The 18,369-nt window shown below is 45.6% G+C and overlaps 1 protein-coding gene across 1 annotated transcript in view; it reads right to left on the bottom strand.

Moving 5' to 3' along the window:
• SENP6 (SUMO specific peptidase 6) overlaps positions 1-15,012 on the bottom strand; it is a 180,038-nt gene extending 165,026 nt beyond the window's left edge. Inside the window, 2 exon segments of the mRNA XM_030555783.1 lie at positions 5,708-5,758; positions 14,393-15,012. Of these exon segments, the coding sequence (XP_030411643.1) occupies positions 5,708-5,758; positions 14,393-14,435 (94 nt within the window). The 5' untranslated portion in view covers positions 14,436-15,012.
• Between the last annotated feature and the right edge of the window lie 3,357 nt (positions 15,013-18,369).

Raw genomic sequence — 18,369 nt, 5'->3', positions numbered from 1 at the left:
GCCGGGGCCACCATGATCACACGAGCCCTGTCTCTGCGCACCTTCAGGAGGACCTTGTGAACCAGAGGGAACGGAGGAAACGCATAGTACAGGTGGGTCGACCACTGGATGAGGAAGGCATCCGCTATCGACCCCGGCTCCCTGCCCTGAAAGGAGCAGAACGCTTGGCACTTCCTGTTCCCCTTGGACGCAAAGAGGTCCACCCGGGGATAATCCCACCTCCGGAAAATGGAGAGAGCGACGTCCGGTCGAAGGGACCACTCGTGTGACAGGAAGGATCTGCTCAATCGATCCGCCAGCGTGTTCCGTACTCCGGGAAGGAAGGAAGCCTTGAGGTGAATGGAGTGGGCTACGCAAAAGTCCCAGAGTCGTATCGCCTCGAGGCACAGGGAGGAGGACCTGGTGCCGCCCTGCTTGTTGATATAATACATGGTCGTCGTGTTGTCCGTGAACACGGCTACACAACGACCCTGAAGCTGATGACAAAACGTTTGGCAAGCAAGGCGGACCGCTCTCAACTCCCTCATGTTGATATGTAGCCCCACCTCCTCCTGGGACCATAGGCCCTGCGTCCGCAGGGTCCCTAGGTGGGCCCCCAGCCTAGATCTGAGGCATCCGTTGTCAGGGATACCGAGGGCTGAGACGGGTGAAAGGGAAGACCCGCACACAATACGGACTGGTCCCCCCACCAGCCGAGGGAATCTAAGACCTTCTGGGGGACTGTGACTTAACATGTCTAGCGGTTGCCTTGGTCTGTAATGACTGATAAGCCACAGCTGGAGAGGCCTCATGCGGAGCCGAGCGTAGTCGGTCACAAAGGTGCACGCCGCCATGTGGCCTAACAGGGTTAGACATGTCCTCACTGACGTCAACGGGGCTGACCGCAAGCGTTGAACGATCGCCGCCATGGTCTGGAACCGCTGCCGAGGCAGCGAGGCCCTGCCCACAGTGGCGTCCAGGACGGCCCCGATAAATTCCACCTTCTGAGTGGGCCTCAGGGTGGACTTGTCTGTGTTTATCAAGAGGCCCAGACTCGCAAACATGCCGGTGATCACGCGGACATGGCTGTACACCTGCTGTTCCGACGTGCCCCGAATCAACCAGTCGTCCAGATAAGGGAACACGTGGACACGGTTGCGCCGAAGATGCGCCACGACAACTGCCATGCATTTTGTAAACACCCTCGGGGCCGTGGACAGGCCAAACGGGAGGACCGCAAATTGATAATGACGAGCCCCCACAACGAAGCGGAGGAAGCGTCTGTGGCGTGGCCAAATGGCAACGTGGAAATACGCGTCCTGCATGTCGAGGGCGGCGTACCAGTCTCCCGGATCCAGGGATGGAATGATGGTCCCCAGGGATACCATGCGGAACTTCAACTTCACGAGGTATTTGTTGAGTTCTCGCAGGTCGAGGATAGGCCTGAGGCCCCCCTTGGCCTTGGGGATCAGAAAATAGCGGGAATAAAACCCCTTGCCTTTCTCGTTTTCGGGAACCGCCTCTATAGCTCCTTTGCTGAGGAGCGTCTGCACCTCCTGCCGAAGGAATTGCTCGTGAGAGGGGTCCCTGAAGAGGGACGAGGAAGGAGGGCGGGAAGGAAGGGAACGAAACAAACTGCAGGCGGTACCCCCGTCTGCACCACGCTCAAGACCAGCGGTCCGATGTTATTTGGGACCACGCCGGGAGGAAAAACGAAAGGCGGTTGGAAAACGGAGGGGAAGGATCCGTAGGGGAAACTGTTACTGCGCCCTCGAGCGCACCTTCAAAATGAAGGCTTAGGACCAGGCGGGGGTTTTGAGGAGCCTTGGTTCTGCCCCCCTTGGTTCCCCGACTGCCTGCGCCTCCCGTTCCTGCCGCGGCGCCTGTAAGGGTCCTGCCGCTGGCGGAACTGGGAAAACGGCCGACGGTGCTGCTGTTGTTGCGGCCTAAAGGGTCTACGCTGTGTCACGGGGGTGTGCATCCCGAGGGACCGCGCAATGACCCGGTTGTCCTTTAACTCTTAAGTCTGGGGTCTGTCTTATCGGAAAACAGGCCCTGGCCTTCGAAAGGAAGGTCCTGTATCGTGTGCTGGAGCTCTGGCGGAAGGCCGGAAACCTGCAGCCAGGAGATGCGACGCATCGTAACTCCTGACGCGAGGGTACGGGCAGCCGAGTCCGCAGCGTCCAAGGAGGCTTGCAAGGCCGTGCGCGCGACCTTCTTGCCTTCGTCCAAGATGGCCGTGAACTCTTGGCGAGCATCCTGTGGCAGCAGCTCCTTAAATTTGTCCACTGCCACCCAGGAGTTAAAGGCGTATCTGCTCAGCAGGGCCTGTTGGTTAGAGACCCTGAGCTGCAGCGCCCCAGCCGAATACACCTTACGGCCAAGGAGGTCCATCCGCCTGGCTTCTCTGGATTTGGGGGCCGGAGCCTCCTGGCCGTGACGCTCCCTATCGTTCACCGATTGCACTACCAGTGAACCGGGAGTCGGGTGAACATGTAAATATTCGTACCCCTTAGAAGGGGCCATGTACTTCCTCTCGACTCCTTTCGCTGTCGGAGGGATGGAGGCCGGGGACTGCCAGATAGTATTGGCATTGGCCTGAATGGTCCGTATAAACGGCAGGGCGACCCTGGTGGGAGCATCGGAAGAGAGGATGGTAACAATTGGGTCCTCTATCTCCGAGACCTCCTCTGCCTGCAGACTCAGGTTTTGAGCCAATCGCCTGAGGAGGTCCTGGTGCGCCCTGAGATCCAGCGGTGGGGGACTGTTGGAGGAGGTACCCGCCACCGCCTCATCCGGGGAGGAGGATGATGAGACCCCAGGCACAATAGTGTCCAACTGAGGGTCTTCCTCAGCCCTCGCCTCTGTCTCCGGAGCCGCAGCGGAGTCCTGCTGTTTGGACCCTTCGTCCCCTTCCGGGGAGGGAGGGGGGGCGAGACAAAGAGGCTTCAGGGGCCCTACGCTCCGCAGTCGCCGGCCTAGCAGGGAGCTGCTGGGGGCCCTGGGCCTGATGGTACGCCCAGGGTGTCCAGAATCCCCACTGTGGGGGGCCTTGGTCCTGCAGCGGCGGATCAGCAAACAGCGCCGCCTGCCGGTCGGTGCCCAGCGCATAGCCGCTGTCCGTCTGGGAGGACACGGACGGCTGCCTGGAGGGCCACGGCGGGGCCGACCCTGGATGGTACGGGTCTGCGCGGGCCGGCACGGAGGATCGTCTCGGTGCCGGGGACCGGTGCCGGGAGTCATAACGGTGCCGTGATCGGGACCGGGATCTGTCACGGTGCCGGGCGCTGCTTCGGGACCGGGATCTATCACGGTGCCGGGCGCTGCTTCGGGACCGGGATCTGTCACGGTGCCGGGCGCCGCTTCGGTGCCGGGACCTACTACCAGCTCGGTGCCGGGAGATCGACCGGGACCGGGACCTGCCACCAGCTCGGTGCCGGGAGGTCGAGCGAGATCGGGACCGGGACCTGCCACCAGCTCGGTGCCGGGAGGTCGACCGGTGCGGCGAGTAGCGTCGGGACCTGCTCCTGGAGTCGCGGTGCCGGTGTCGACTGGAGCCTGACCGCGACCGTCTCGATGTCCGACCGGTGCCCGCGAGTGCGACCGGTACGCTGAGGGGGAGCGGTGCCGGACTGCGAGCGGCGTCGGGATCTGGAGCGCCCAAGACGTCGGGGCCTGGATGGCGAACGACTGTCCGTGGGCGGTGCCGACATCATGGGCTTGCCTCTGGACGTGACCCGCACACGGAGGAACCGGGGGGTGGCAGCCGAGTAGGCTCCGTCAGGGCAATAAGGTCCCGAGCCGAGGCGAAGGTCTCCGGTGTGGATGGGACCATTATCTCAACCCCCAGATCTCATGGGGGAGCTCGGCGGCACCGGACTCAACAGACCCGCCGGGCCCGGAGTCAACGGTGCTGACGGTGCCGGCGGCGCCGCGGCGATGTCGAGGCCGGGCGTTCAAGCCGGGTCTGCCTGGCCGGAGTATTAGACTTCGACGGCCTAGGCTCTGATTCCGGTGCCGGAGAAGGTCGGTGCCGAGGAGTCTTCTCGGTGCCGGAGCGATCCGGTGCCGGTGCCGAAACCACGGTCTGCGAAGTCGACGGGTCAAGTGCCGCCTCCATTAGGAGAGTTCGGAGCCTCTGATCCCTCTCCTTTTTTGTCCTCGGCTTAAAAGCCTTACAGATGCGGCACTTGTCAGATCTGTGCGATTCCCCGAGGCACTTCAGGCACGCTTCGTGGGGATCGCTGGTAGGCATGGGCTTCTTGCAGGCCGCACACTGCTTGAAGCCTGGCGAAACAGGCATGAGCCTGGCGCCCGGTGCCGGGAAGGGCTAAGCCCCCCGGCCAGGAACTACTTAACAGCTATTTACTAAACTATCTACTTAACAATACTAATTAACAACTATCTATAGAACTAGAGATAAGCGATAAACAAGCGATAGAAACTAGGAGAGCTAGGGACGTGGAGGACAGCTATGCCGCGCTCCACAGTTCCAACGACCGACACGGCGGTAAGAAGGAACTGAGGAGCGGGCGGGCCAGCAGGGATATATATTGGGCGCCATGGCGGCGCCACTCCAGGGGGCGACCTGCCGGCCCACTGGAGTTGCTAGGGTAAAAAGTTTCCGACGAACGTGCACGCGCGGCGCGCACACCTAACTGGAATGGATGTGAGCAATCACTCGAAGAAGAACCAATGTTCTAGTTATGTACTGCGCACACCAATAGATAGAGTCTTGCAAGCAATTGTCAAAGACTAGGGTTGAGGCTCAGCAGTTACATCAAGGACCAATTATCAGAGAGGTAGTCGTGTTAGTTTGAATCTGTAAAAGCAGCAAAAAGAGTCCTATGGCACCTTATAGACTAACAGACATATTGGAGCACGAGCTTTCATGAGTGAATACCCACTTCGCCATGGTATTCACCCACGAAAGCTCATGCTCCAATACGTCTGTTAGTCTATAAGGTGCCACAGGACTCTTTGCTGCTTTTATCAAGGACCAATGTAAATCACCTAGATTTCTTATTAGATTTATTTATGATATCATTGTTCCAGTATTTCTTTAACGAGTAAGATGTATTTGTCATTTTTACATTTAAGAACAGTGGTCCCTGCTATTGGAATGGACTGGTTTAGAACATATTATATAAAAAAAAAAAAAATTACTTCCGTTTTCTTTACATTAACTTACACCTCACATTGTCAGAACTAATCAAAAATGTGAGGGGGTTGGTTTACATTTTCCCTATTCAGATTCAACAAAAAATATATTGCTTTTAAAAATTATAGAACAACTATGGTATAAAACAATTATTTTATTTAGATAGTGCTGGATTCAGAAAAGCAGTGAAACAGTTTTGCAGGACATGTAAAGGGGTTTAGGCATTGTACAAAAGAATTCAACACATGTAATGAAGAAATTCCATACACAAAACAAACACGTACAAATGAAAAAAAGTACAATTTTTTAAAAAGGGAAGGTGATAAACATGAGGCTAAAAACCATCATTATTAAACTGTTGCTTTTTTTAGAAAAAGCTTTGAAGAGAAAAAACAAATGGCTTTTAGTGTCAGGTAAATAATTTCACATTTTAGGACCTACCACAAAAAAGCATGATCATCTGTTGACTTCAGGTACAACAGCTAAAACTCTGAACAGCAGATATTGTGTGAGAGAGCATAGATCAGTACAAAGCTTCAGAAAGATCACTATGTAACAAAAGCCAACCTTGATGACAGCTATAACCACTCTTTCTAGCGATCCATGGTGTGTTCCATACTTGAACATGAAACAAGAGGAAACAATATATTCAGAATACTTCAACTGGCTGACTACAATGCTATCTGATGTTTTGTATTCAGAACACTTGCAAAAATGTTCATATTGTTTCATCCTTGTCATCAGCCTATGCACTAGTCTGTTAAATATTTGGCACATAATCATGCTAACAGGTGTAAGAACTCCACTGAAATATTGTTAAATAAAAGGGAAGGGGGGGCTACTACCTAGAAACAATTGGATTTCAGAACCATCCTCCCCTCTAGAAAAGCTAGTGTGTAATTGCCAACACCAAGCATTCAAAAATCTTAAGTCAAGCTGCCCCCATGATAGTACAGTCCATCATGAAAGTTGAACTTACAAATGTAGAATTATGTACAAAAAACTGCATTCAGAAATAAACAATGTAAAATTTTAGAGCTCACAAGTCCACTCACTTCTACTTCTTGTTCAGCCAATTGCTCAGACAAACAAGTTTGTTTACATTTGCAGGACATAATGCTGCCTGCTTCTTGTTTACAATGTCACCTGAAAGTGAGAACAGGGATTCTCAGGGCACTATAGTAGCCAGTGTCGCAAGATATTTACATGCCAGATATGTATCATATGAATCTTTAACACATCTTCATGCTTCAACAATAATTCCAGGGGACATGTGTCCATGCTGATGACGGGTTCTGCTCGATAACAATCCAAAGCAGTGCAGACCAACGCATGTTCATTTTCATTATCTTGAGTTAGATGCCATCAGGAGAAGGTGATTTTCTTTTTGGTGATTCAGGGTCTGTACTTTCCGCATCAGAGTGTTGCTCTTTTAGACTTCTGAAAACATGCTCCAACACCTCATCTTTCTCAGATTTTGGAAGACACTTCAGACTCTTAAACCTTGGGTCAAGTGCTGTAGCTATATTCGAAATCTCACATTGGTACCTTCTTTGCGTTTTGTGAAATCTGCAGTGTAAGTGTTCTTAAAATGAACAAAATGTGCTGGGTCATCATCTGAGACTGCCATAACATGAAATATATGGCAGAATGGAAATAAAATAGTGAAGGGGACATACAATTCTTCCCCAAGTAGTTCAGTCACAAATTTAATTAACGCATTAAAAAAAAAAAAAAAAGAGCATCATCAGCATGGAAGAATGTCCTCTGGAATGGTGACCAAAGCATGAAGAGGGTATACGAATGTTTAGCATATCTGGCACGTAAATACCTTGAAATGCCGGCTACAAGAGTGCCATACAAATGCCTGTTCTCACCTTCTGGTGACATTGTAAAGAAGAAGAGGGCAATATTATATCCTGTAAATGGGAACGAACTTGTTTGCCTTAGCGATTGGTTGAACATGAAGTAGGACTGAAAGGACTTGTAGGCTCTGAAGTTTTACATTGTTACATAACTGCACTCAAAAAAAATCTACATTTGTAAATTGCACCTTTCATGACAAAGAGATTGCCCTACAGTACTTGTATGAGGTGAACTGAAAAACACTATTTCGTGTTTATCATTTTTACAGTGCAAATATTTGTAACCAAAAATATATACTTTGACTTCAATTACAAACACAGAATACAATATATATGAAAATGTAGAAAAACATTCAAAATATTTGATTAATTTTAATTGGTATTCTATTATTTAACAGTGCAATTAATCACTATTAATATTGAGTTAATCATGTGAGTTAACTGCAATTAATCAACAGCCCTAAATAAAACCCTTTGTCCTCATGGAGGTAATACGGAAGAGGATTTTTCTTTAAAATAATTGAATTTTAGAGGATATCACCAATTACTGCATTGTCCCACTATCATGGAACAGCATCATCCACTATATAGTTAAGGCTGAAGCTAGCTCTTTTTAAGATTCGATTTTCAGCACCGCCCAAAGTACCCTAAAACAAACCCCATCACTCTGCCTGCCATATTTCATCCTGGGGAAGACTGGCAAATAAGGGAGTTTGAAATATTAACTGCTCACTTTTGTAAAGCTTGAAAATATTATCCAAATGCAAAATCAGTTTCTTGCTGAGAAGTGGCTTTCAGGTTTGTTGATGCTGATTTTGTTTTTGTTTTTTTAAACTGTATGAAAAGCAGTCTTTATTAATGGAAACTGACCCACTTCTGAAATGATTCCAGAAAACACATGAAATGCATCAATTGAATAGGAAATCAGAGGAAGTGCGGTGAAACAGAGGACCGCAAAAAGACAGACTGGCAAGCTGGGGCTTGAAAGGGGTAGTGAATGGGGGCAGAGGACCAGGAAGCACATGAAACTGTGGAAGGGAGCCATGCTCCTCATTCTCAGAATGGGAGACTAATGCTGAGGAAGGCAAGAGGAGGGGACAGAACATTCCTGGATATGAAGGGGATATGACAGAGCATTAATGAGAGCATAAAATAGGGCTGTGTGAGAAAGACATGGGTGGGGTGTACATGTGCATCTAAAACTTGAGAAAACATAGATCTTACCTAGATTTTAAAAAGCCTATTCCCCTACAATCCAAAAATCAATTTAACCCCCACCAGCTACCCAAGTTTACATTGCATATACACTAGGTCATAAGTAGCATTTCAAATTGAATTGACTAACTTTGTTTAAAATAAAACCAAATCTTTATTCACTTGCTTAGAAAAGGTCAGAGGGGGTCAGGGGAAGGCAGAGTACTTGAAGTTCTCCATGTGAATAAAAGCTTCACTCTCCTTCTTTCCACTCTATCCTACACTACTCATATTCCACCCCAAGTAAAACTCGTACTACCACCATCTTCCCTATCTCTGATGCTGAGAGTTTGAAAAAAATCTAACCTCGCAGGGCAAGAAGGATACTTTCCCACACAAATATCATCAGTTTCTACAGAATCTAAATTTCATTAACAAAACAAAAACCCTATTCTACAGTCCTCATATTTCCAAAGAATTCTCCAAATGTGAAAGGAGTGTAAAGTGATAAAGTACTGTCTTCCAGAGTCCTCCCACAAGCAAGTCCAAAGCCTCTGCTGCCACTAAGAGTCAGTCTTGTCAGTTTTCAATGTTTGTCAGAAATCTGTGGCCAGAACAACGTTAATAGGAATCAATTTCATTCTGCATCTGCTTAGGAAGTGCTCACCAGCTGAGAGATCAGCTTTGGAAAAATTCCATGATTGAGGCCCTAAAAAAGAGCTTGGGAAGGAGAGAGAACCCCAACACGTTGTAGTAGCCAGGAGACTGAGATAAAAGAGAAAAGCAAAGTCTATTAGTCAGACAGTGTGCATTTCAGAGTGCTTCAAAAGTATCTGATTCAGTAATTCCTCACTGAAAATCATCCCAATGTTGTTTAATTGCTGATCAATTAGACAACATGCTCCTTTAAAGTTGTGCAATGCTCCCTTATAATGTTGTTTGGCAGCTGTCTGCTTTGACCCTGCTTGCAGAAAGAGCAGCCCGTTGCAGGTAGCTGGTGGGGGCTTGGAACCAGGGTGGACTGGCAGCCCCTCATCAGCTCCCCACTCCCCTAAGCTCCCTGTTCAGCAGCCACCCAGCAGGCTACCAATTGCCAGGCAGTTCAGCTGTCCCTCCCCTCGATGCCTTGGAGCTGCTCCCCGCTTCCTGCTTGTTGTGCGAGGGGAAGAGGGCCTAATGTCAGGGTGTCCTCCTCCCCCTGCTTCTGCCCCCCGCTTACCCCATCTCCATAGAGCGGGGGGGCGGGGGCACAACAGGGCCCAGGACGGAGGGAGCTTGCTGGCAGCAGCTGCTGTCTCAACTTGCTGATCTACTTAAAAAGCAATGTACTTAGAGTGGAGTCAGTGTACTTAAAGGGACATGCACATCTCTCTCTCTCTCTCTCTCTCCTCTATCTCTCTCTCTCTCCTCACACACACACACAACACACACACACAGGGGTGTGTCTCTGTCTGCCATGCTGTCTCCCCTCCCTCCATTTGTGTTGCCTTGTAGAGCATGAGGCTACATTAACAATGTGTTACCCCTTGAGGGCTCAGCTAAGTGCTAGTTCATCATTTGGCAGTAAGGCATTCCCCGGGAAATATCCCACCCTCTGACTTCATCTGAACCAAGCTTCACAATCATCATTGCTGTGTACAGTATTAAATTGTTTAAAACGTACACTGTATATATAAAGGGTACACACACACACTATAGTCTTATCTGGTGAAAAAATTTCCCTTGAACCTAATCCTTCCCCCCCCCCCCCCGCCCGTTTACATTAATTCTTATGGGGAAATTGGGTTTGCTTAACATCGTTTTGCTTAAAGTCTCATTTTTCAGGAACAACTACATTAAGCAAGGAGTTACTGTACATGTTACCAGGATACTGTGAAAGTGAAAGCTTCAAATTGAGACTGGAGGAGACATACAGCAGCACAAACATTCTTCTTGCAGCTAAATAAAATATGAGGGGCCAAATCATAATCATTGTTCCTACAATGTTTGCAGAAAGAATGAATAACAGTGGGATTTTCCCCATTTCTATTGTAGGGAGGAGGGACTGAGAATCATTTTCCCTATCCCAACTCCGAGCAAACCTTTCTGCATCATCTCACCACATTATGGCTCTAGTACCGAATGGATACTGACCACTCTCAGCTATAAGTAACAAGTCTCCCAAACAGACTGGATTTTCCATGCCACACAATGATCTTGTTGGCAAGATCTTTTGCAGATTCCCCCTGCAATATCTGATCTCTCACTAAAGGCAAGTGAGTTGGGACAGCCATCAGTAGGGATCCCATGAAGCACAAGTTCCTGAGATAAGTGTGCTGCCACTGGAAACAAAGAATTCATAGAGACACTGAGCTTCTGTGAATTCTTTGGTCCTCTGTAGACTAATTGGAATCATTCCCCTTGACCCCCTCCAGGATTCTGAGTTAAGTAGAATTTGGAGCTCAATGCTCTTTATACGTGAAAATATGGCAAGAACTCTGACCTCTGTTCTGCTAGTGATAAACTGTAAAGAAGTCATATAATTTGGAATTTATATTTTCCTTGTCCTTTTACAACATCATGGAAGTGACAATTTGGCCAAGAATTTTCAGTTAATGTGTTGAAAGCTTTCATTAATCTAGTTACAACACTGCATTCCGCACATACTAATGCTCTTAAAAAAAAATGTAAATTCCATTTGCAAATTACCTTTAAAAGCATAAGCTATATAGATTCCAGGGCCAGAAGGGACCATTGTGATCATCTAGTCCGACCTTCTGTATAACAAAGGTCGCAGGACTTCCCTGAATTAACTGTTCTTTAAACTAGAGCATCTTTTAGAAGAACATCCAATCTTGATTTTAAATTTTTCAGTGACGGAGATTCCACCATGATCCTTGTTAAATTTTTCCAATGGTTAACTACCCTTGTCATTTCCTCATCTTATTTCAAATCTGAATTTGTCTACCTTCACTTCCACCCACTGAAATTTGTTACACCTTTGTCTGCTAGACTGAAGAGCACTTGATCAAATTTCTGTTCATATAAGCCTTATAAACTGTGATCAAGTCATCCCCTAACCTTCTCTTTGAGAGAGAAATCGAGACTCACGGAACTCAATCACTATCAGGCATGTTTTCTAATCCTTGAATCATTCTCGTGGCTCTTTTCTCAACCATTTCCAATTTATCAATATCTTTTTTGTGTTTTGGACACCAGTGCCAAATACAGAGATAATATAACTTCCCTAGTTTTACTGAAGATTTCCCTGTTTATATAGCCACAACTCACATTAGCTCTTTGGCCACTGCCATCACACAGATAAGTATCTTTCCCATGCCACCTGTGTTTTGACAGCCTCTAGAGCTGAAAGTCAACAAGGAAAGTCCAGCTCTGAACCAGGTTAATCAGTGGTCTACATTATTTTCATTACAATACCAAACAGCCTCAAAGAGTCAAGCATGGAAATTCTAAGGATCATTCTTGCATTTCCAAGAAGACAATCTACATTTTTTTTAAGTGACAGCATGCTATGTTATATAGGTGAAAATGGACAAAAACTGAATGACCTTATCAATCATTACATTGCACAACAAGATAGGCAATATATACAATCGTCAGGGAATGTTTTTCCATATATCAACCATACTATTTTTGATAGAATAATTTCAATTTAAAAAGAAGAATTAACCGTTAAGACAATGACAGACATTTTAATTGAATCTTTATTACACCAAAGAAAGACAACAAATGTCTTAATGGAGATCCCCAAAACAATACTAAACCTATAAAACTGCCGTGCTTACAATTAAATGGTTTTCCTTTCGTACTGTATATTTTACCTTTTTATAGTCTGATTGATAGATCGTTACTATAAGACAAACAAAGCTATTAAATATTCACATTAACTTTAAAAAAAAAAAGATTGTTCACCTTTGATCTCATTATCTCAATTTAATTATGAAGCCAGAAATAAACAGACAGACAATTGCTATACCTACACACACTTCCTACCTTATTTGTTTGCCAAAAGATTGATGTGGGACAGGGAGGGAAACAGCAATTCTCAAAACTCTGCCCACTATTTTTTTTTTTTAAGAGTATCCTAATAAAGATTAATTCCTTACTGTTCTTGGTGGTGGTGGTTTGTTTACGTTTTTTTATATTATTTGAAGTTCTTAATGTTTTAATGATGTCTTAAAACATCTTGCAGTCTCTACGCAGCTTAGTTACGTATTTCACAGATCTAGACTCAAAGCCAAATCATGGTTCAGGAACACAAGTTACTTCACTTCCTTGTCTATAAACCTTCACTCCTATTTTTGTCTACCTCACACTCTCTTACCATTGTCCCAACCCCTTGCTTCCGTTATTGTCCAAAGTCAGAATTCTAGACAATGATAGGTCTAATGCCAAAGGCCGATTTGAAGTGCTCATCCATTCCATTAGCCGCTAAAAACAAAGATATGCATCACCTGTGCTTTTACTTTCACATATAGTAGTCATGGTACCTTATTTGCAAAGCTTCATTTATGTTTTTTGTTTCACATTAAACCCACCATAATCCAGTTACAGGCCTATTCTGCTTTTTTAATAGCCTGCAACTCTGACACTGTGCACTCAGGAGAATGAACTCCATTTTCCTAGCACCACTGCCTGCATATGCTTTCCTTCACTCATAGCTCATAATAGTCTCTGTTAATATATACAGACTCCTTAGGCCGTCACCATTATTGGACACTACCTGCAAATCAGTGGGTTTCCCAATAATCTGGAATACAATATAAATGTAACTAAATGAATACGCTATTTGTCCACTGATCACAGGACTACCAAATATTTTAGCAAGTGTACATTACAGTGCCAATCTGCCACTGCTGTTAGAAAGGGAGCCCCCCAGGATTTATAATATTTGAAATATTATGCATGCTATTTATTTTTACTTGCCACATGTATAATATACAGGAGTGGCATACCACTCACTGAACACACACAAAACTACTAATGATCATCAAATGGTTGTCCCTACACCTGTCATTCTTATGGTAGTATCAGGGAACATCACGGTCAGATTCTGTGGGAGAGGAAGAGGGATGGGGGGGGGGAAGAGGGTGGAGAGACAGGTACCAGTATTTCACCACCATATGCTTAAAAAAATTTCTGCCATTGTTGGCTAAGAAATAGGTCTTTAGGACATCAGTATTTCAGATGAATTATTTAAAGTAGGTATTTATTCACACAGAAAGGCAACATTTCTGCTCCATGCAAACTTCTAAAATACAACCCAAAAAAACAAAGAAATCCTATACCGTACACGCTTTATACAATATACATGCTGCAAAATATGCTGTGCTGAAGGAAAAACAAACCATCACAGACATGCAAAACTATTCATGCAAGCAGAGTACTTTCAGATCTATGATTTTTCATTATCACCATGGTAAGAGGACAGGTAAGGTACACTACCCCTATTCTGGTCAATTTTTATGGCAATTTTGCAAGGCTAGATTAACAATATAATATTTAATTGTACTATGAAGGCTTAGAGTAAATATTTCTACGCCTTATTAATTTTTTGTTAATTTCTGCATTATTATTAGAAACAAATACAAAAAGAAAAACTATGTCTAATAGTAGCCTGAAGCTTTAAAAATTATCCCAAAGCTCCCTCTTTCTAGTGACACAAACATAAGAGAGAAGCCCCAGCAGAAGAAAAGTCTTCTCTGGCCATGTCACCGGGCTCCCCTTCTCCAACTCTTCAGATGGGCCTTTTACAACGTCAGAAGAAGAAACACCAGCGTAGGCCGGGGGCCCGAGCGCTCCAGAGACAAGACCCAGCTCCGCTTCAAACCTCACCTGCCAATTAACCTCCTACCTCAGCTTCCCGCAAACCGCCCCTCCATAGCGGACATCACTAACCCCAGACCAACGACCCACCCTGTGCCAGCCCTGAATAACCCTCGCCCGCGGTCCCCCACCCCATTATCTCCCACACACCAAGCCACCTTCCCTGCCCTGCCTCCCCCCCAACAAACCTGCCCCTACGAACACTCACCCTCCCCCAACATCAGGCCACCTCTCGCTGCGTCCCTCCCCCGGCACCCCCACTCCCCCCACACGTCCTCCGGTCCGTGCCGTGTTCCTTTGACGGCAGGTTCCCAGGAGGAAGGAGCCGCCCGTGGGCCACATTTCCCCCACACAGCCACACACGCACCTTCCAGAAACAAGCTGTCCCTGCAGCCGCCGCCACCGGCCATCTTCCTCCTGTCGCTGCTCCCCTCACTCCATGCCCGCGTTGCTCGCCCAGGCACCGCCGGCGGGGGCCTGGCCCTTCGCCCGGCCAGCGCGCTCTGCCTCTCGCACAACAACCCAGCACCGAGCCCCTTCCCCCCGGCTTCCCCAGTGCACGGCAGCAACCAGCCGAGCGACGCTCCCCCGCCCCGCTCCCTGCCTGCCTGTTCCGGCCCGCGTGCGGGAGGAAGGAGCAGCGCGTCGGCTCGTTCCCTTATTGTGTCCGCCACCGGCAGCCCTCAGTGGTTCCAGCCCAGGCCTGGCCTGGCAGCTGCCTGCCGCCACCTCGGCGGGGGAGTGAGCGGGCCTGACGCAGCCTCTCCCTGCGGGGCCCGCACATATCCCCGCTGCAGGGGCAAGGAACCCTGCTGCTGCCTTTTTCGCCTCCCTAGGACTTAACTAGTCATCCTTCAGCCACTTCCCTAGCCCCAGGGCGTACAGCCCACAGCCTCCAGGGAAGGGGACTCTAATTTCCCTATCCCCTGGATGATAAAATGGCCGCACAAGGGCTCTGCTGGTAAATATCTACGGCTCTAGCGCTCCCCCCTTACCAGCTCAGGAGGCTGCCACTTGCTGGGTGGAAAGGTGGGGTGTAGGTGGTTGAGCGACATAAAACGAATGAGCTTTAAAGACTGAGGGGGCAATTAGTGAATCCTATGCTGAGGATCTTTTCCACCCCTTGTAGGTCATAATTAAACACGTGCACAAACCGAAGGCCACACTTATTTATTTTAGTTTCTAAAATTCGCCAGTAACCCGCTGACGCTATTCTTGCTTAAGGTGCTGAGTCTGCAAACTCGGATGCACAATATTGTCAACACCAAACATTCAGAAAATAGGAGTCAAACCGTCAAAATCGTGAGATATTAAAAATAAATGCAAAAAAAAAAACTTAGGTTTTTGAGTGTTTAGGGTTTACGCTTTAAAGCTTTTCTCTAAAAGCAGGAGGATTAGAAACTTATATGTTTAAAAGTGGAAACAGTTTCTCATGGTCACAGGAGCCCAGCCTTTACTAACAAAAATATGAGAGACTTTAGCCAGTCTCCCTCAGTTGCACAGGAGGATTTCACCAGCACAAACTTATGGCAGACTCAGGGCTCTAGATACCTAATTTAAAGCACCCAAATTTTCAAAGATAGAGGTGGTCCAGGGCCAAGGTGAACATGCAGATCCTGCATTCCTTGCAAGTCCAAAACTCCAATTTAACTCAACAGGAGTTGGCAGAATCAGGCCCTAAATTACATAAATTTAAGTACATAATGCACCAAATAGCTCAAGGCCCAGAAACAAAGCAATACAGATTTAAAAAAAGAACCCACTCACAACTATAGACATATTACCTACTTGTTAAGATTATCTTTGAAAGACTTCAAGAAATAAGTGTGATTTAAGGAAATATTTTAAGAGAGCAGTCAGTTTTCATACAAAATAGGATGAGGACGTTCCAAGCCTAAGAGATAGCATGTAAGAAGAAAGACTATATCATTCCTCTAATTCTACCTTACAATTCCTGGACTATGGGTTTACTGAAAACATGCTCTGAAAGTTTTAGTGTACTGATAAGCCTAAATCATTAGACTTCAAAATGCCAGTCTTAGAAAAACAGGTTTTATTCAGAGATGAATCAGAAAATTTGATGTGGTATTTCACTACTAATTAAATTCAAAGTTCAAACTAGAAAAAGATAAATGTATAGGATTTATGTTAAAAAGGAGAAAGACCTTAAATGTCTCATTGAAACCTAAACAACAAAATTCTTTATCATGAGAGGGAGACACAAAGACCCTGATCCTGCAATAGGATCTGTGCAGGTAGACCTCTATGCCTCAGTGTGGCCCCGAGAGGGCATAAGGGTCTACTTGTATCCAGTTTCAGAGCTGGGACCATAATGTTAATTCAAAATGGAGAAGTTTCCCTTGAGTGAGACCAGACTTTTGATTCAAATCTAACAAACTGTTTTCCAAAACTAGGAGTTTTATTTTGATAAAAAAGAAATGCATGACATGCTAGTATGTCCTCATTGACCAAATCAATGGCAGCAAATATAATTCCATAATCCCTATGTCCCAATTTTTGCTACTGTTTTTAATGAGTGGACATCAAACATCAAAGTAGTTTGAAATGAAATGGACCATTTAAAAGAGTAACCAATCCTTCCCCTGCCCCCAGGGGAATGATACTGTCTTACGCAACAGGAATTATCAAATATTAAACCGCTTGTGCTCCTGATTTTAGGCTGTCCTGCTGTGGCAGATTTCCTGTCTATGAAGATTTTGTTGTTTAACATTTACTTTTTTCTGGAGAAGGACTCTTCCTAAATTACATACCAGAGAATGGAGAGTTTCCTTTTCTGCCATTTCATGTATTTGTTTAGGGATTCCTGAAAGGAAAGTGTTCTGAAAGGGGAGTGTTTAGCTCCATTCCTTCCTCTCCTGAGGCCATTCTTTTCACAGCTAGTCCTTTTTCTACTTTAGAAGTTATTTTTCACATTATATGTGTATGTGAGTGAATGTATTCCATATAATTTAGAAGATAACCATTCTCATCCTCTTTCTAAATCTCTGCAATCATTCTCTTAATTTCCCCCCAATATTAAAGAGAAACTCATTTCCCGTAATTGAGGGCTAATTGAGTCAGAAAATGTAAGATTAGTATATCCTAATAAAGAAATCTTACAGGTTTGCTGGTTTTATTTTCTCTTTTCTCCTTACCTGAAATAGTCCTCTCTGATTGAGCCAAGAGCAGGAATAAATCTGACAGCTGCTTTTTGAGTATAGCAGCCATTAGAGTCTGACTAGACCAGCTGTGACTGATTGACAGTCACAGGTACATAATTTAAGGCCCTGATCCTGCAAATACTTATGCATGTGTCCTATTGATATAAAGCATGCAAGTATTTACAGGATCAGAGCCCAAAGCAGTATGAGACCTCTGACATATAAAGCCTTCTTCACACAAAGTAGGAGGTTATGATCAGTTAGTGTTGGCACAGGCAGAAGTATGGAAGGTAAAGTTCCAGAAAGAAACTTTTAAATGTCAGTTCAAACAAACAGAACAACCACCACATGTAGTTTTCCTTGGCAATATTGTACCCCATGTGCTCTTTTTCTAATCTTTCTATGTTAAGAAATTTACATATGCTTGCTCTAGTGGATGGTCTTTTACAAGCCAATCCAGCTCCATAATCTGTGACATGGCACTCTCACTTATATTTAAGTTTTTACATTTTTGATGGAGTGGGGTTGGGAGGAGGTTCTATAGAGACAATATGTTCAGTGCCTTCAGTACTCCTAAGCCAATGACTGTTAAGTTAAAAAAAAAAGTGAGCTAAAATCATGAGAAGCTAAAAATGTTTAAAAAAATAGACATGTATTTTAAATAAGTGCAGAGAGACCTGGTATGGAAAAATGTCCATTTATAAATCTGAATGTTAGGAAAAACACATTAGGATATTTTAGTTATGTGAATAATTGGAGAGGAAATTGTAAAAAACCCAGAATTTATTATTATTTATAATACCTCCTGTCACAGATTATATACTTTTATTACATATTTTAAACTAAACATTAGACCTTTAATTTAAAGGTCACTTACAAGAGAACAAATGGATATAAACTGGCCATGAGTACATTTAGGCTGGGAACTAGAAGTAGATTTCTAACCATCATAGTAGTGAAGTTTTGGGACAGTCTTCCAATAGGAGAAGTGGGGACTAAAAACCTAGTTTTAAAGACAAAGCTTGTGGAGAATCATGTGGTATGTATAGTTACTGTTATTTTGTGTATGGGGTTGTGGGAAGTAAAACCTGTGATAGGACATGAGACTGTGATTTAACATCTGCAGACTCCATAAAGGCCCATTTAGTTGCTAGGAGCCACCCTGGAATGTTCATTCAAATGT

The sequence above is a fragment of the Gopherus evgoodei genome, chromosome 3, assembly GCF_007399415.2.
Source record: "Gopherus evgoodei ecotype Sinaloan lineage chromosome 3, rGopEvg1_v1.p, whole genome shotgun sequence".
Taxonomy (NCBI): domain Eukaryota; kingdom Metazoa; phylum Chordata; order Testudines; family Testudinidae; genus Gopherus; species Gopherus evgoodei.
Note: the sequence above shows the minus strand (reverse complement) of the source record. Positions and strands in the feature narration are given on the sequence as shown.